Source organism: Hordeum vulgare, chromosome 7H (assembly GCF_904849725.1).
Source record: "Hordeum vulgare subsp. vulgare chromosome 7H, MorexV3_pseudomolecules_assembly, whole genome shotgun sequence".
NCBI classification, from domain to species: Eukaryota; Viridiplantae; Streptophyta; class Magnoliopsida; order Poales; family Poaceae; genus Hordeum; species Hordeum vulgare.
In genome coordinates this window covers 412,296,259-412,316,396 of record NC_058524.1, presented here as the reverse complement: position 1 = coordinate 412,316,396, position 20,138 = coordinate 412,296,259, and the positions used below count along the sequence as shown (strand labels likewise).

At 44.9% G+C, this 20,138-nt stretch overlaps 1 protein-coding gene across 1 annotated transcript; it reads right to left on the bottom strand.

Moving 5' to 3' along the window:
- Window positions 1–550: 550 nt before the first annotated feature.
- LOC123411135 (7-deoxyloganetin glucosyltransferase-like) lies at window positions 551–16,212 on the bottom strand. Its single transcript, XM_045104065.1, has 2 exons — window positions 15,637–16,212; window positions 551–1,725 (listed from the first exon to the last, which is right to left on the bottom strand). Exons 1-2 carry the CDS (start codon window positions 16,127–16,129, stop codon window positions 779–781), a joined length of 1,440 nt encoding a protein of 479 aa, XP_044960000.1. The 5' UTR covers window positions 16,130–16,212; the 3' UTR covers window positions 551–778.
- Between the last annotated feature and the right edge of the window lie 3,926 nt (window positions 16,213–20,138).

Genomic DNA, 20,138 nt, shown 5'->3' with positions numbered 1-20,138 from the left:
TAGGAGTAAAGTTGGTCTGGGCCGCTTCAATCTAACAATACCGCCGAATCAAGAAAAGACTAAGGAGGACAGCAAATTGAACATCAACGCCCATAAAATCTTTTGTGCTTGTGATATGCATTTCGCTAAATGGGGTAAAAACTGACAAACATTTCGCTAAATGCTCGTTAAATATGGTAATCCAACTTAAAAACTACTCTTTCCGTCTGGAAATACTTGTCATAAAAATGGATATATCTAGATGTATTTTATTTCTAGATACATTTATTTGTATCCATTGACGCGACAAGTAATTCCAAATGGATAGAGTATTAAATTGGATAGCTAGTGCCAAAAATGTTAAAATAAGGGATAAAAACTAAAATTCACTCCTCAATTTTTTTGTGCATTTTGTGTGTATGAGTCTTTTTTTTTCATGTTTTAGTGTCTTGCCTTATTTTCTTTTCACCCTCCATCGCTGTCTAAATTATACCCCTCCATTTCACAACGTAGTGCATATAGATTTTTCTTGAAAGTCAAACTTTACAAATCTTTGATCAAGTTTATAGAGAAAAACTTTGACCAAGATCCGGATAAGATAAAGTCTTATTCTAAATTAAAGATAATATAAGGGTTTTAATTAATTATTAGTTTATTACAGTATCTGATACGGAGTAAGAAATAAATAACGAGCAGGTGGCTTACACGTACTTTATTGGCATCACTTATGCAATTGCAGACGGAGAACACTTCGTTTCGGGGCCGAGTGACCCGGACCCTGATCGATCAGTCAAACTCCTCATGCTTCAGCATTGTCACAGCCGAGCGCTTTGACCATGCTCCGCAAGTTCTGGCACGACATCCCGCCGGCCGCCACGGCCTCCTCCGCCTTGGCCTTCCACCTAGCCGCGCTCCCCTGCATCTCCTCTGAATTCATTGCATGCCTGACGTGGCTGGCCACCTGCTCCCTCCTCACCTCCTCGTCAACACGGAGTCCCACGCCCCACACCTCGCAGGCGTACTTGCAGTTAGTGTACTGGTCGGCGAACCCCGGCCAGCACACCATCGGCACGCCGGCCGCCACGCTCTCACAGGTGGAGTTCCACCCGTTGTGCGTCAGGAAGCACCCCACGGCCGGGTGCCCTAGAACCCGATCCTGCGGGCACCACGTGGTCAGGCAGCACCGCCCTGCCGTCGCGGAAACGAACTCCGCAGGCAGCGAGCTCAGGCCTGCGACGGCGCCGGGGACGAGGTTGTCCCGGATGGACCAGAGGAACGGGTGGCCGCTGGCCGCGAGGCCCCACGCGAACTCAGCGAGCTGGTCCGTGGAGAGGACCGTAAGGCTGCCGAAGTTGGCGTACACGACGGAGCCCGGCTGCTGCGTGTCCAGCCACGCGAGGCACTCGGTATCCTGCTTCCACAGACTCAGGCCGCTGGCGGGGGCATCGTCGTCGTCCCCGAGCTGGTTGTTGAGGAGGGAGCCAAGGGGGCCGACAGTGTAGATGCGCGGATACTCGGCGCTGAGGGCGGCGAGGACGTCGGCTTCTAGGTCGTCGAAGGTGTTGATGATGAGCGCGTCGGCCTTGGTGCAGCCGATGGCCTCCACGATGTTGAAACGGAGGCCGAAGTCGTCCGGGTCAGTGGTGCGGACGAAGCTGGAAATGTCTCCGAGACTGATCGGCGGCATGCCTGGAATCCAGTCGATGAGCGTCGTACTCAGGTGTCCGTTCGTGTAGCAGGTCTCATCTGCAAACATGCGTAATAACCATGAAATGGATAAATCAAGTCCAGGAGAACGGCTTGACTGTTGCTAATTAAGCTGCTCGAACTTTTTATTCATGCGATGCTTGCAGCCAAAGAATTTGTATGAGCATCCCAGGAGACCCGTATAATGTTGATCGGCAAAATGCGTTTACATTTCCTAGAAAAAAGGTTTTGCGAGCCAAACAGAACCTGCAAAACGGACCGCAAAAAAGATATTCCTTACGTAAATCAGTAATTTTCATTTCAATTTCAGACATAAAAACACATTTCTTTGTTTCTTTACTTTCTTCAAGGGCATTGGATATATAATAATTAAATGAATCTTTGCTAGAATAGCAAGACCAAAGAAAACAAGAATTATAATTAGGCATTTTAGAAGATATCCAACTTTCATAACTACTCTTCACTAGTTGGACCAACATCTTTTTCATGTCTTCATTGTTGATCTGCGGATTCTCTATGGATTCTTGATCTGGCAGTCTTCATTCTTCTTTTTTGATTCTGAAGAAGTAGACGTTGCTTTGTCGGGGTTGTGCGGAGTGCTTTCCGGCCAATCCATGGCTTGGCGCAGCCGTCGATGGCCGGAAACACCAAATCCGACGGTCGTAACAAATAGCCGTCGATCTGCAACTTTTCGGCCAGCTGAGGCAGGAGAAAGTGGTGGAGGTCAATCTCGGGCGTGTGGTGGCCCATCAGCGTGATCCCGACGACTGGTATGGCCGAAATCGTAGGCGGCGGTGGGTGCGGAAAAGCGCGGCTGAAATGCCCCCCCCCCCCCAAACCGCTTTTGCTATATACAGGGCACCGACGGGACGAGGGGGAGAACCTACGTTTTTGTGGGTTGGGGTAAGAATTTTTCCACGCCCCGTAAAATATTTACGGATATGACATGTTTGCGGGGTCTGATCGAACAATTTTTTTCACATATTTAACAGTTATTTTACAGGTCGGAGCATTATACAGGGTTTGTTAGAGATGCTCTGAAAATCATAGTTCTAGGAAACCATCGTTTTAAGAGTTGTAACTGCAACGCAAAACAACATGGTTCATTAATACCACATCATTTTGTAGTTCGTATTTGGTAAAAAGTTGAGGTTGCTTTGTTGCTGTATACAACAATGTGTTTATTTTAGTTTCAAATAATGCTAAGTAAAGTGATCTAAACATTTATATTATTTACAGAGTTGTAACATTTTCAAAAATGCACTTGACTTAGATTAGAAGTGCAACTGCAAATCAAATGAATGAATAATAGAATTGACTAGTGTTATGTCAAATATACAGCGCCGGAGGAGCAGCAACTGGCACGCACCATCGAAAGAAGATGTGCGACCACACACTGTTTTGTGGGCGAGCCGTGCCGCGGCGAAGGCACTTGCCGACGGTGAGAGAGAGGGCCACTGTCCACGATAACTGCCTTCATGTCCAACAGATGGTCCGACATCTTCATCACGTCAAGGAGTGTATGGGTTACTAAAATTAGACAACGCAAGGGCCTTTGATTATGTCTCGTGACCTTTCTTCCTCCAAGTCTTGCAACACCTTGGTTTCGGCCAAAGATCGCGTGACTGGATCATGATCTTGATCTCTTGGGCTACCCATGTACTAGATTATAAAAAACACAGGCCCACCAATCCCCTACGCTTGGGGTTTGCGTCAAGTGGCTTGACCCTCTTTTGCCCATTAAGGCCTCGCTTGGATTGTTGTTTTCCTTCGAAATACATCGTAAAAAATACAAACCTCTTACCATTTTTTTTATGAAAATCAACAACTTGTATTTTACACATGTAAACAAAATCCGGATGTATAAACTTACACCGAATCCAAATGGGGCCTAAGCCAATTCCCCGTCAGCTATCTCGGGTTTCCCATGTCCACGTGGAAAGTTCATTCTTCTACCATCCTACGTTGGCGGAGAAAATCACCGACAAGCACACCACCTAGTGCGCCTCTTTCATCACCCATGGGGAACGCCTCACTCTCATGCACCGTGTCATAAGTGCCATGCTTGTATACCTGCTAATTCCTAAGGCTGTCCGTAATGGTAGTATCATAGGTAATATCATGCATGCCAACTAAGCATTTTTGATGAGGTGGCATAAAATTAAATGAAAAAAGAGTGGGTTGAGTATCATTCATGATACCGTATCATATTAAAGGATGTGCTACTATGTGTCTTGCATGACAATAAATGAACCACACTATGATACTAACATATGATACTATGTATTACGGATGTGGTATCATACACTAGTATCATATGCATGATACTAGTATATGATACTACCCATTGCAACTAGCCTAAGGCCATCAGCCCTCCGGTTATAAAGAAAGTCACCCGAGTTATCTGGGATTTTATTTGGGATGGACAGAAGGAGGTGCACATTGGTAACTTCATGGTGAGTTGGCCTTGTGTCTGTCACCCCCTCGAGCTTGGCAGCCAAGGCATCCATGACTTGCAATGCACGGGGATCACGCTGGGAGTGCCCTCACAATGGCTTCAAGCCATTTACCCATAATGTCCGCGGAGTCATCAGTGTCTAGCATGCAATCTAGTAGATGTCAGGCAGATCTTCCACGCATCTGCCTGGACTCTCAAGACGGGGCAACTTGCAAATTCTGGACCAACCATTGGTTGGATACTTCGTCCATTGCTGAGATCACACCATCCCTATTGACGGTCATCCACAAAGGACGACGCAATCGGCACTTAGGCTACTCATAGTGAGAAGTATCATACATATGATACTATGGTATGATACTATTTTCATAGTGCATAGTATTATAAACTAGTATTATAGATGGCCTCATTTATTGACATGCATGACACATGGTAGCATGACAATTAATATTCATATTAATTGTTCCTCTCTCTTCTGTAATTATATGCCACATCAGCATATTGTTAGTCCCAATGTTACCATGCTAGCTATGATACCCCCACTATAGCTAGCCTTAGTTTGTGATGCACTACCAGGCCAAGCTTGCATCGAGGATGTCTAGGGCAACCTAGGTCCAGCTACAACCGTTGACTACCTGGATATCTGGCGCCGACTCCGCACGGCGGCCCTTGGGCAAACCCCAGTCTCATCCGCTAGCGATGGACTTATAGCGACGGCTACACAACAAAGTCTTGCTACCTCGAATTGTTAAACATCTCTACTTTTCCCCCGCATTGGAAGTTAATCTGGAAGCAATGTGTGCTCCTTGGCACCAAATTCTTTTGTTGGCTCATTGGATTGAACAGATATTGGACCGCCGAGCGTCTTGCTCGACATGGACTACCGCGCACCTTACCATGTATCTTATGCGATCAAGAGGAGGAAACCATGCACCATATCATTGTGGGTTGTGTACTCTCTCACATCACTTGACATGATATTCTTGCATGGTGACGGCTCACTACTACGCCCCTGGATGTCCCGATCCTGTTCTTCCACTGGTGGGCTGCGGCCATCCAAAACTCCCCACCCTTCATGCACAAAGGGCTCGAGACGCTAGTGACATTGTCGGCATGGTCTATTTGGCACCACGGCAACACATGCATCTTCAAAGGAGTGTGGTTGTCTCATGATGATCTTATTTGCCTCATAAAGGACAAGGCACGCCGTTGGGTGAAAGCCGGAGCTAAGGGACTCTACACGGTTCTTCCTGTCACCTGAACTATGTAACTTGGGTTGAGCACCCCTTCTACCCCTGCTCACTTTGCATCCACGAGGGATCCTTCTAGTGCACGCGACCGTTGGATTGCAACCCCTGTACTATATATCCAACTATCAATGAAAAGATACGCAATATGCGTATTCGTGAAAAAGGAAGAACCAGTCGGGTGACCCTGCCCTAAAACGGGAAGGTAATTATTTGAAGTTAGGTATATGTTATGAATAAATTTAGATATACTACCTAGGTGTAGATCCCTAAGGTTGTTGTTGGTTCGGTTACTTACTTTGGTCTTTTTTTACTCTGCCAATAAGATTTTTCAGAAGACAAACTTTGTGTTGACCTTATTTATATTAAGGGCCTCTTTTATTCATGGAATTTTGAAAATGTAGGAACAGGAAAAGTATAGGATTGGAGTGGCATGCCAGTTTGAATCCTATAGGTTCGGCAAGGAGTGTTTGATTTTCAGGAAAAACAAAAAAAAATGTATAAAATAGGTTGAAGTGGTTGTTAGATTTCCTATGAAACGTAGACCAAAAGCCCAATCCTATGAATTAAATGACCAATGTAGGAAAAAAAATCTAAGGATTTCAATCATTTAGAATTTCTAAAAAAAAACTTCGAATCGAACGAGCCCTAAAAGATATTAACATCCACAATACAAAAGTTATATAATATGTAATTAAATTCATAATGGATCTAATTATATTGATTTCGTATTGTGAATGTTGATACTTTTTTCTGTAAAATTGATAAACTTTACAAGGTTTGACTCCACACAAATCGTATATGCACAGTAAAAATGACCGGAGGGTGTACCAGATAGGAAGAAGCACCTCCCCAATTTAGAGTGCTCATTTGCAGTTCCCATTATCCCCCCCCCCTCTCTCTTTTTAGAAAGGGCAAGATTATAAGGAAACACCAATGTACAAAATGCCTACAACATAATAAAAATTACTTCGAGATTCATGGACCGTCGAACGACCATTGCCATCTTTAGAACGAGCCGTCGATGTGTCATTTTCGCAGCTCCCAAACTAGAACCGACCTGACCTGGCCGATGTCAGCCTAAAAGTCTTCGTGCACGCGCTCCTTAGGACCAGCATTCACAACTGTAGTCACCGCCATTGCGTTGAATCGGTAGGAAGAACCTCATACCAAATCCTGCCATGGGGTACACACTGTGGGAAACCTTAACCTTGCTGTCCTAAGGAGCTAGTAGGATTCTACGCCAAAGCTCCATCTAATCTGTCCTGATGGACGAAATTAAGGCAAAACGGAGTCCAGAAGATTAAACCCAAAAAGCGTTGTCCTTCGTTTGAGTGGTGCCCATACAAGGACTAAAACCCTACTTAGCTATCTACTAGCCAGAGCCGAGGCACCAGAAATCCCTTCCCCACCACTGGTCATCGGAGCGGGAGGCAGAGGGAAGGCGAATTCACAGTCTCGTTGTCGGATATGGAGGGGAGGAATGCTTTCCCTAGTTGCCTCCGAGAGGGGAACGAAAAGCAACTTCGCTAATGATGTTCTCGGCGTTAATTAGGTCACTTTGGTAGTTTATCTTCATGAAAATTTAGAAATTTATATTTTATTTTTGACACACTATACTTGTTTTTATTTGAGAACTTTTGGATGCACTTTTTAGATTTTTTTAAGGAGTACTGGGTAAAGAGATCAAGGGAAGTCGGGGGCCGTATGAAGTTATCGGTAAAGTATACCCTAGATCAGAACGACATCAAGTTAAGCGCTTAATTAAGCTGATCTTGCAATACTTTGACTTTTATAGAGAATCTCTCTTACACATGCATATGTCCCTAGAGCGAGATGGTTGATTATATTTTAATGGAGACTTTCAAGGTCTTGATGAGTCAGAACGACCTTTCCGGTGTGCATTGTTGATCAGACCGACAAAATGTTTTTTTTGCGCACCCGGATAGATTCCTATCCACGGTCTGGTCCACTGGTTCTTATTTTTTCTATGATAATACGTGTCTTATTCATATTATAAGATATAATATATAAAATGCATGAAAAACGACATGACAAAATTAAAAAGATAGCAGAACATCGCTAAGCTTTACACCAACATCTCTCACCTCTCTCCTGCACCACCAAAGTAGCCACCAAAGGAAAAAAAATGATGGATCACCTCCTCACCCGAACTCGACGAGACTCCATCGTTGATATGCAGCTTTGCCGACCTTCAAGATGACTCACCAAAAGTAAAGCCATTATCGTTGGACGAATCAGACCGGGGCAACACCCCGGACACGCCGTCAATCTCCAGATCTGGCACCCCACCACGACTAAGACATCGAAGGAGGAAACCATGTCTGTCATCCATCAACCACGAACCCAGCACATGTTCCGCTTTCCAGGTGTCGTTGATACAGACCACAATCCACATTCGCTCCTTGACTACCTCCCAAACTCCACAATGGCGTTGGAGCAAACACCATCGCAATGACGGAGTCCGAGGACACAGGTCCACCACGAGGATGACTCCGTCGTCACACCATCCTTGCTTGAACAGACTGATTTCCAAATTCATCCCCAACCATAGGACTAATTGCCTCGTTGGGAACACATCTGAACCTTATTTATTCGGCGCCACCATCGCCGCCTCCGAAGCGAAGACGATGAACAACCGATAAAACCAAAGCTACTAGGACCTAACCTAAAGCTACACGATCCACACACGTAGATCCGACGACCCCCTCAACAGCAACAACTGTGACAGCCCGAGACCGACGCTCCAGAAGATTTCCCTTTTGTTCCATTGTCGCCATGTGATTATTTGTTTGTTACATTCATCATGTCATCGTGCCATCATCTCATTAATTTGTTTCGGCACCCCAAATAAATAAATTGCATAGATCTTGGATCTATTTAAATCAAGGGATTCACATGGTGATTTCTCTATATAACATATCCTCCCAATATTATTAGGGGGCTATAATGAAATATTCTAATCATAACACACTTGCAATTTAACTCCATTCTTTCCTATCTTAATTCTTGCCTTCAACTTTGCTCATAATTCTTTTGCTTTATGTCCAGCCACCCTCTCAAATTCACCCCATCCATAGTTCGTTTAAAAGGGAGCTTGAATTCAAACCTAACGAATTTAATTCATTATGTTTGGTTTTTTTACTTCGTTCTTAAATGTTCATCTTATTCCCATAAATCATATTAATTATGTAGGGTGACCCTCCAAAATTTCTTCCCATTTGACATTGGTTTGGTTAGATTTTAAATTCAGGCAAGCATGAGTTTAAATGAAACTTGTTTAAATTTGTTTCCTGTAAATATCTCCAAACAGATTTTATGAAATAGAGTATATTTTTATGGTTCCACAAAAATATTTCTCCCACTCTATTTCTCTCTCTACCTCTCGTTTTCTTTTTCTCCAAATCTGTTTGTTGAATTTTGGCTAAGGAAGAATATAAACAGAGCAGACCCAACTCTTACCTGTTTGACCTCAGCCCATCAAGCCCACCACACCTTCTTCTTCCTACGTCACCTCCTGTACGAACCAGGGCATCGCCCTTCATCGCGTGCAACTTCGATCAGACGGCTCCACAGCGTTCCCTGGGCTCCATATGAGGGACGGTGCCCTAGCCCTAGCTTCCCTCGCTCCATTTTCTATTTCTCCCCCCTTTCCGCTGCCAGGTGAGGCTTCTCCTCGTAACGCCGTCGCCGTGGCTGAGCTCGGGTTGATTCGCCTGTCGCCGTTCAACTTCTTCTGCTAGAAGCACCACCGTGTCGACAGCAGTCTTCCTAGCCTACGCTCGCCGCCACTAGGACACGGGGAGCTTCCTCCGTGGCGCCCCCTCCTCGTGCGCCTGCGCCTGGCGTCTAGCTCTGCTCCGCCTCGTCCACCTCGCCTAGGTCCGGGCCGCCTCGCGCCATGACTGTGCGCAAGGAGAACGAGCGCTCCAGCGTCGTTGGCTGCGTCCGCTTGCACCTCCTCTAGCCTCGCCTCTTCTTCCTGCCCTCTCCATTCTTCCTTCTCTTCTCCATATCTGTGTAATCCTACTGCATCTCTCTGTATCTCAGCAGGGTGCCCGCCATGGATGCCTGAAGGAGCTCCACCGCCCATGGCCTCGTCCCCTGTCAGGAGCCAAACCTGACCGAACCCCACGTCAAGATCCATGCCTCCTCAAGCTCAGCTCGGTTCTCCTCTGCTTCTTCTCGCCATGGACACGACCTCTGATCCCCGATGTGAGCATCTTCCTCGTATCTGAAACTTGTTCAGTCCAAGATCCGTTCTGGGAAGTAAAGTTTGTTAATGTAGGCTCTGATTTTCTCCACGAGCACATCAGCAGCCGAGTCGGCTAGCACCGCTGGTTACTTCCCACAGGTCTGGGGTTCGAATCCCAGTTGTGCCAATATAATTTTGCACTTTTTGCGTTAAGCTGCACCCTGTGGAAGTGCTACTACATCTACTTAGAATCCTCTGATATATCAAAACAGAGTGGTAGCAGAGTTGGCTAGCGTAGCTGCTTGGTTTCAAGGGGTCCTGGGTTCAAATCCCAGACAACCCTATTTTCCTTTTGTTTTATATTTTGGTTCAGATTAGCCCCTTACATAGGTTCTTAGCGAGGGTTTTTTCATAGTTTGTTTGTAGCCAGTTGGTCATTGTGCAGCGCTGGCACCAGGGAGGTCCTGGGTCCGAATCCAGGATGCTCCAATTTTTGCCTTTTTTGTCCAGGCCACTTGTTGCACACTCAACCCCTCGGGTAATTCGAGTCTTGCTTCATTGTATGAGTTGCTTTGTTGCCCGTTTCGTAGATGCCATTAGTTGCACGTACCCCCCCCCCCCCTTATTTATGCCCCCGACACATGGGAACCCGATAACCGGGATCACCCCATTCTTTATTTAGCGTCCCCGCACACGTTTCCAGATCGTGGCACCGATATCTCGTTGAGTATCGGGATAGGAACGTTGCCATGACATCGTTTCCGTTTGCCGCCATGGTTCCCTTTCGTTCGTCATGGCGACACATGCTTCTTTCTCTTCTTGCCCGTGTTGTTATGAACTTGCATGCATGACGCATTCATGGCATATATGTTGTGTTGCATGTCTCTTGTGCGTAGCTCCGTTCTACATCCCGTGTGTTAAGCGACTAGGATGACATGTAGAATCATCGCTTCACCCCTTGCCATGTTAACCACAATTTGATATTGCATGTAAATAATCGGGAGTGAATTAAATAATTAATCGTGGAGTTTCATCGGTATGCAACCCGTTGCATATCGAGCTTCATTTAATGTGTAGTGTTTGCGTGAGGTGTTTTGCCATGCCATCCCTTGCATGTTGACCTGATCATGCATCATAGTAGGTTGTGCATCATGTTGTGCATCGTGTGGTGAAATATCTGTGTTGATGTTTATTTCCGGTTTGCTCCGTCTTGATAGAGTTCCGCAAGCATGTCGGAATGTGAGGAACCGTTCGACTACGTTGGTTCGCCGACTTCTCGGAGTCATTCTTCTTCCAACCGGGATATGAGGCAAGATGATCATTTCCCCAGGTACCATTACTATCATTGCCATGCTAGTTATATCATTTCTGTCGTTATGTCTCGTCGCCTACCACATGTTAAATATCAGCCTCTCAACAATGCCATGAAACCTTCAACCTGTTCAACCTAGCAAACCACTGATTGGCTATGTTACCGCTTGCTTATCCATGTTGTTAGCGTTGCTAGTTGCAGGTGCAGTTGCTTCCACGTGATAACATGGGTTCCTTGTTATATCACCATATTTAAATGCTATTTAATTTAATGCACCTATATACTTGGTAAAAGGTGGAAGGCTCGGCCTTTCTAGCCTGGTGTTTTGTTCCACCTTTGCCCCCTTAGTTTCGGCTACCGGTGTAATGTTCCATAAATGAGCGCTCCTAACACGATCGGGGTTGTTATGGGGACCCCCTTGATAATTCATTTTAGATTAAAGCTGGTCTGGCAAGGCCCAACTTTGATACTACATTTGCCTAACAACTAATGAATTGCATAGGTAGTAATTAACCCGAGGATAATTTAATCAACCCTCGGGCCAGTTGTCCTCATAAGTGTTGGTCCAAATTGGCAGACTACGGGGCCACCGCGGGGCAACCCGAGGTTTGGTTCTCCTAGTGTGACCCATCCGTCGTGTCCTGAGAACGAGGTACGCGACTCCTATCGGGATCGTCGACACGTCGGGTGGCCTTGCTGGATTAGTTTTACCTTTGACGAGATATCTTGTGCATCGGGATTCCGGTGATGCTTCAGGTAATCTCAGAGTTGAGGTTTTCCACTAGGGAATCCGACGAGATCGCGAGCATCGTGATTGAGGATTTCTATGCGGCTTGTGGTAATTTGTGATGGACTAGTTGGAGCACCCCTGTAGGGTTAAATATTTTCGGAAAGCCGTGCCCGCGGTTATGTGGCAACGTGGAAGCTTTGTTTAACACTGGTTCTAGATAACTTGAAGTTAACTTAATTAAAACTTGCCAACTGTGTGCGTAACTATGACTATCTCTTTCGTGAGTTCCTTCTACGACCGAGGACACGGTGGGGTTATGTCTGACGTAGGTAAGAGTTCAGGATCATTCATTTGATCATCAGTAGTTCACGTCCGTTATGCGTAGATCTTCCCTCTCTTATTTCTTGTACTCGTAAGTTAGCCATCATATATATATGCTTAGACGCTGCTGCAACCTCACTACTTAACCATGCCTCACCCAGTAAGTTTTGCTAGTCTTGATACCTTTGGAAATGAGATTGCTGAGTCCCCTGTGGCTCACAAATTACTACAACACCAGTTGCAGGTACAGGTAAAGGTTACTCGACGCGAGCGCGTTGATTGTTCATTTGGAGTTGCTTCTTCTTCTTCTTCTTCATCGATCTAGGATGGGTTCCAGGCCGGCAGCCTGGGATAGCAAGGATGGACGTCGTTCTTATTTTCTCGTTTGTTTTCGTCCGTAGTCGGACCCTGCTCTTACTCTTGATGGTTATGTAATGTACTGATGTGACTCTGATGTAGCTTGTGGCGAGTGTAAGCCAACTCTATATATATATCTTCTTTTCAGTACATGTACTTGTAACGATATCCATTCTTGCGACACGACGAGATGCGCTTCTATCCCTGACGAGGCCCTCGTGCCAAATTGAGGATAGGGTCGCATCTTGGGCGTGAAAACAACCGAGGTCGCCGGCAGAGGGGAGCCGCCGGAGGAATGAAGCGAAGAGACTCTCCTAGCGGCGGCTAGGGTTTCTAGTCGCTCGCCATAGAGGAAAGAACGATTGTGTATCCCGGAATTCCACGAGTTCGTCTGATCCACTGGTTTGCAAAGTGCCAATTTAAAGAGTAACAATATAACATTGATTAAGGCCCTATTTGGAATCATAATAGATTATGATAATCTGGATTATGAAGATAGATATATAAATAGATTTATAAAAATAATTTAGGTGGACATGTTTGGAGGCCAAATTATATAAACTATAATTCAAGTTTTTACATTGCATAATGACCTATATGTCTTGTGCACGCGTTGAAGAGAAAAAATAAAGAGGGTGGCGGTTGCAGAAATTAATAATTACCTCCAACTTTATATGGATAATGGATCATTAGAAATCCATAATCTGGTTTTATCTGAAGTAGAGTAGATTGTGAGTTTTTAATAACCGATCTATCTAGTTTTTATAATCTACAACATAATATGTTCTATTTGAAGACAATATAGATTATAAAAACTAAATTATCATAATTTAAGTGATTCCAAACAGAACATAAGCATGCAAAATCCTATGAGATAATAATTTAAATAAATTATTTGATAGATTAATTATCTCTTCTATGTATTTACTGTCAACTTAATTAGAATTGCATTCTCAATTATATAGCTTAGCTATGCCCATTCTCATGGAGAAGCCATTTTGAAGTATTCATTGGGCCATAGGACTTCCATAAGAATTTTTGTAGGTGTAATTCAATACTCCCTCGTTTTATAAGTTTTATAGTACAATGAGTGCATATTTGATTTAAGTCAAACTTTACAAAATATAACCAAATTTATAAAGAAAACTATTGATATCTACAATACCTAATATTTTTTTGGAAAAAGAGGTTAAACCCCCGGCCTCTGCATCGATTGATGCATGCAACCATCTTTATTAATTATTTCACAAAGGTTTGACAAGAATATACATCGATCCACCCGAAGTCATCACTCACACCTACAAACTCAATAATGTGGAATGCTCTCACTCCTTGTATCTAAAATCCGTTTCGTCACTAATTCATCCACATAACATATCAGGACTAACAACCGGTCCAGCAGACCTAAAACGCACACCACATGCACATATTTTAAAAGCCGCCATCATTATCGGACCGCTGACCCATCTTCAGGAGAGAGATCCACATCATCCTTGTCAGCCCGGACATCCGTCGACGCCACCATGGCGCCCAACGACGCCACCACCCTGTGCTTTTCCATACAAATGTGAAGACTCAGGAAGATCTGTACAGTGCGTAACACCTGCCAACTAGGCATGACTCGGCATAGTACCTGACGGTCAGGGATGACTTGCCAGCTCAACAGAAGCTCCGTGCAAGATGAAGCCGCTCCACCTCCTGCCTGTGTCTTCTAGCGTAGCTCCACAAACGATACTCCCAAGAGAGAAACGACACCCCAATACAACCATCGTCCAATCTAGAAGACCAGATCCTAGGGTTTCCATCGAGGCAGCACGAGTGGGTCGATAATAGTTACACGACGATGCCTTCATGAAGTTATGGCGTAAGATGCCGCCATCGCCCACCAACGGCTCGTTTTTCACCGCCAACTATGTCTCCCCAACTTGCAGCTGGGACTAGATGACGGATCTTGAGATCCGACCACCCAGCCTCAGGCTGACCACCTCCGGCGAAGGAAGTGGCCACCACCGCCATGCCCAGGGCGAGAGCCCCCGACGTCCTCGTGTTGCAGGTCGACGCGAGTGACAACATGTTGTTGACGGAACATGGATGGTACACGATACAACTTGTGCGTTCCTTCGAAGCCCATCTGGGATCTGATTGTGCACCCAAGCCTCCGCATGAGGACCCGTCGCCGTACGCCGCCGCCTGCATGCCAAAATTAGCTACCGTCGTTGCGTCACTGCCGTATGTCCGGCCGACGAGGACCGCCACCCCCCTGACCGGATCTGGCCGAGAAGAAGCGCCGCCGCCACAGCTGCGATGCACATGCTATGCCCGCGAGCCCCCGACGACGGCGGAGCTAGGGGAGATGGCGTTGGAGAGGACCGGAAGAAGCGGGTAGGGGCGCTCCGGTGCAGCAGGGGCGCCGTACGGGAACGCGAGCGATAGTCTCGATGAGATCTTGAAGGAAGTCCCGATGACCTGCCTACCCGTTAAAGCGAGGGAGCTCTCACCTTTAATTGGGGGGGGGGATTTTTATTTTCCGGCCTCTGCGTCAACCAAGGATGCATACAACCATTTGTATATGAGTACCAAGATAAGCATGTGCCTCGGAATTTTTTAAGTGAGTATCAAGATATTTTTTTATGAGTGATTTCACCACAGACCAAGCTTGATCCTCAATAAATATGGAAAATTCATGTGCATCATCTCTCAATTCTAAAAATTGAACTCGGGTCGTTAGTATGCACAACCGCATGCTCAACCAGTGTGCCAAGGCTCACTTTACATAAAAATGGGAGAGATTTTTTACTTTCCAGCATCTGCACCAACTAAGGGTGCATACGACCATTTTAGTATGATTATCAAGATAAACATGATCGTTATAATTTTTTAAATAAGAATCAGGATATTTCTTGACGAGTGTTTCACCACGCATCAAGCTTGATCTTCAATAAATGGAACAAAATTCTTCATGCATCAACTGCCAATTCTAGGAACTGAACTCGAGTCATTAGTCTGCACAACAGTATGCCTAACCATTGAGCCAAGTCTTTCTTTGCACAGTATCTAATATATAAAATATGAAACTACATCTTATGACAAATCTAATGATACACGTTTGACATTCTAGATGTAGACAATTTTTCTTCATAAATTCAAAAAATTTGAGGTTTGACTTTTAAAACAATACATTTACTATAAAAATCAATTCCGTTCTAGTGATTGAGTTTTGAGTATAGCACATTATTCAGTTAATGGCAACTCATTTTTGTGAAGTACTACTAACATGGTTAATACTCCGTAATTTGGTTCCGGTATTACCTTTGAGTGGCACATATCCTCTTTCCTTTAGCTCCCGGAGCCGCATGTGGCCCATCAGCGATGCGGCGCTACCTCCCCAGAGCACCATGCTCGCCACGCCCAGCTCCCGCGCCACGTCTAGCGCGAAGCTCATCAGCGCCGTTGGCACCACGCACGTCACCGGTGGCACGCCCGCCCTGCCATTGAGGCGCAGGATGAGCTCCCTCAGCGGGCCCGAGCAGCGGTGGCTCGTGGCGGCAGACAGGCCGAGGTCATAGTCCCCGGCGTCCCGGTCAGCCTCCACAAGCCCGTCCGGGATCGCCTCGAACTGGAACCCCTCGCGGCCACGCACGGCAGCGGCGCCCTCCGTGGACTGCATGACGCGGTGGTTGTGCTCGGTGTTGACGAAGGTGATGTAGACGCCGTGGCGGTGCAGCAGCTTGGCCAGCTGCAGCGCCGGGTTGATGTTACCGGAGCCCGGGAACGGCACCACCACGGCGTGCGGCCTCGCCATTAGTTCGTTGGTCTGGCCGTGTGTGCGCGTGTATGGAGCTTTGCAATGTGTATATGCTTATCTGGTTTTGTTCTGTTTGAGAATTCACGATGTTATGGTAAGTACTCCACTAGCGATTGCTGCGGAGTTAATTAATAACCGGCTTAGCTGTAGATGCCCTTATTAGATCGGACTTTTATGTGTAGACTCGATCGGATCGAGGTCTAACTAGGTCGTAAGAGGATAGGTGGTTAACGTTAGAGACTGCAGGGACTCAGGGAGATGTTTTTGAGCCGGAAAACGTTTCCCCCGGCGCGCCGGCCGAGTCGTTCAGCCGATCGAGCGCGGGTCGCGCTAGCTGACACGTGTATGCAACATATTTCTGTAAAAATTACTGCAACCGTGTATTTCTTTTTGTTACAAACGTTTTTGATGCAGCTTTTTTCTCATGTAAATTTGTTGCAACCAGCGTTCATATTTGCTACAAGCGTTTTTATTTACTAGATTTGTATAGTAAAAAAGTTGCATATACGTTTGGTTGCAACTCGAGTTCGTTGAATTTTTGCTACAACCGGCGTTTTGACTTTTGCTACAACCGTGTTATTTTTTGCTACAACCGGCATCATTTTTTGCTGCAGCCGTTCACTGAAAAAGTTGCATACACATCAGGTAGATTTTTGCTACAACCGGCGTTTAACTTTTGCTATCACGCATCATCTTCTTTGTTTTTTTGCTACGATCATGTAGATATTTTTTTTGCTATAATTATTTTTTTGTTGCAACCGTTACGAAAAATGCATAGCGTCGAAATTTGTTGCATGGAGATAAAAATGTTGCATGGAAAGATCTGACGGTCCCCCGTGCAGATCGGGCGGTCAGCCTGCGACCGGCGCTAGCGCTCGCGCCGGCGCGTCGGCGCCTAGTACTCCTCTTTTTAGCCTAGGTAAATAGTACCTCTGAAAAATATTTTAAAAAGTTTAAATTTTTATTTTTTTAGTGCAAACATTGACAAAAGTTCTTAGTGCTCACCAAATTTCAAAAACTAATACTTTGTGGCTTCATTACCAATGAAATGGAGCAGGGGGAACCCTCTTTTTCAAAAATAAAAATCATCACAAAATAACATTTGTGAAAGCTGTAGCAAAAAAAAATTGATGCTTCAAAAGTGTTATTTTCGATAACATTTTGGAGTACTGATTTTGTTCTTTTTATGACTTTTTGAAATCATATTTTTTGATGAAATTTTGCAAGCATCGACCCTTCTCAACCCCAAAATAGTTAGAATGTTTTTCATTTTTTTTATTTTACTGCTCATCCCAAGCTCAAATGAGTTCGGGAGCAGAACATGACTTTTGACTCCACACAGACTTTCTTTTGTTCTCTCGAAGGTGAAATTGGCTACTTGTTGGCGTCCGTCGATCGAACCAAGTCATGAATCGGTCCTTTCCGGCGGCACGATGGCCTCATGTGGGCCATTCAATGGAGTTGCTTTAGATCCTTCCCTACCACGTGCGAGAAGAAGAAGCACGTCGCTCCATTTTGCTCGGTCATGTCACACGGCCTTTCCAACGAGTAGCACTTTTTTCAGATATATGACGTTTTATACTTGAAAGATTTAAGCATTACATCCAACTTTCACATGACTAAGGTGCACATAGTCAAACAAAGTCACTTAAAAAAATGGCAAAACACAATAAACATGCAGAGTCTATATAACGCCTAAAGTTGAAGGGATTAATTCTAAGATCATGCTGTCATCCATGTTGGATAAAAGTATCCTTTGTTGTAGCATTTAATCATATACACACCTCTATAAGCAGGGCTCGATTCTCCACGTGTTGTATAGATGACCACAAACAAAGAGTCTCGGTTCATGTGTGCATAACTGATGACGAGATGATGTATATACTTCTCGCTTCTCGTTGGTTACCCCAAATGGAAGGTTGAGATGTAGTCAGCTTCAAGTTTTTCCTTACACAACGACTGTAAGGTTTATCGAACCAGGAGAACTCCTAGGATCAACAAGTAGGTGTCTCATGTCCTGGCTAGCAGAAGACGTGAACCTGCTCACACACAAATAACTTTGCTCCCATCGAGTATAAAAAGGTTGTCAATCTCTCCGACCTTGTAGTTTGCAAAGGAACAAAACACAATCAGGAATAGTAATAGTGATTGCAACGGGAAAGTAAATGAAAGCAGTAAATGATGGAGGTGTAAGCAATGGTGGTGATATGGACCGGAGTCACATGATGTTCACGAGTGATGTCTCTCTCCCAAAAGACGATAAAACAACTATGCTTGGGTAAACAAATTACAGTCGGACAATTGACAGAATTATAAACGCACAGCAATGCTAATTATGTTACTTGATAGTTAGAGGTTCAATAGTAATGGACAATACACCAAGACAAGTAGACCATTTATTCATCAGCATCTACTTACTAATCATCCATCTTGAGATATCTATCCACAACATCTCGCCGGTATTAAGTTGCAAGCTCCACCCAAAGTGTAAACTCAAAGCAACAGACAATTGCATTAACGAACAATGCGTAAGGTAAACAATCCTTGCAACTGTGGTCACAAGCACCGTTGTTTTCTCCCTGGTGGCAACAACACATTCCCTAGTCTCATGTTTCTGTCACTCAAGCTAGACATCGAGGGGCATGAACCCACAATCATACATAACGCTCCCTCTTGGAGTTACAATCTACTACTCGGCCAAAGCAATAAATAGTAACGGAGAACATGCATGAATCACTAAGGAACATAACATAAAAGGATAATCAAATATATAACTCATAACAATCTGAACATAATCTCATAATCCATCGGATCCCAACAAACCGAGCATAGCAATAGCAAGAGAATTACATAGATGCCTTGATCATGTAGGGCAGCTCACAAGGACTAACCATTGAAGCACAATATTGGAGACAAGACATCACATAGCTACTGGTCATGGACTCATGGTCCAAGGAGGAATACTCACGCCACGTCCGGAAAGCGTTCATGGCGATGGAGAAGCTCCCGGAGGTCAATCCTCCCTCCAGCAGGGTGCCGGGAAGATGTCTCTTGACGCTCCCGATCTCGGAAGCGTTGCGGCGGCGGAACGATGGAGAAATTCGCGATTCAGGATCTCCTGGAAGGGTTTTCTCTCGGAGGAGTAAATATAGGCGAAAGGAGGGCACCGGAGGAGATGGGACCCACCCAGGCGGCCTGTGGGCGCTGCGAGGGGGTAGGCCGCGCCGGGACGGCCCCTGGGCCCCCTTCTGGCCCATCTTTGGTGATATGGAAGCTTCCGCTACGCTGATTTTTTATATATTTTTCTTGGGATTTTTCGAGCTTCAGAAAATTAGGTAAAAGCCCCTGCAAAATAGGCATCAGCAGACAGAAACTAACACTGGGTGCACTGAGTTAGTAGGTTAGTCCAAATATGTGTAAAAAGATATAAAAGTGTAGCAAAACATATAACAATGTCACACAAAAGATCATGGACCAAGCAGAAATTATAGATACGTTTTGGACGTATCAACATCCCCAAGCTTAATTTATGCTCGTCCTCGAGTAGATAAATGATAACACAAATAATTTTTGTGGTGATATGCCAACACACATATAAGAACTTCAAAGTAAAGCAAGTAAGATATGCAATTCAAGTTAAGATAAAAACAAGCAAGAGTCTATATCTAGTATTGAAATTAGCAAAGTAAGAACATAAAGGCGCAAGAGCTCTCGCTGTCCGTGACTCGAATGTCTCCAAATGGTGTTTGCGTGAAAGAAGTGGGAGATGGGTTGATATCATAATATATATATTTTTTAATTGAGAACTCAATCTTCTAAACCTCACACTTGGTCTCCTTTGGAATCTTATTTTGACTCATCCCTAGACCACTAGTCAGGCACAAGTCAAAATGATCCTCTCCCTTTCGACTTTGAGCACTCATGCAATGGATTAGCGTAAGCAAGATATGTTGGCACTTAGTATGGCAAATAGAATAATGATGGGTAAGGAAGACAAAAAGGTGTG

Coding starts and splice junctions, on each gene's coding strand:
- LOC123411135 (XM_045104065.1), bottom strand. CDS start 16,129: ATGGCGAGGCCGCACGCCGTGGTGGTGCCGTTCCCGGGCTCCGGTAAC. Junction 1,726..15,636: donor AGGATATGTGCCACTCAAAG/GTAATACCGGAA, acceptor GCATGTTTGCAG/ATGAGACCTGCTACACGAAC.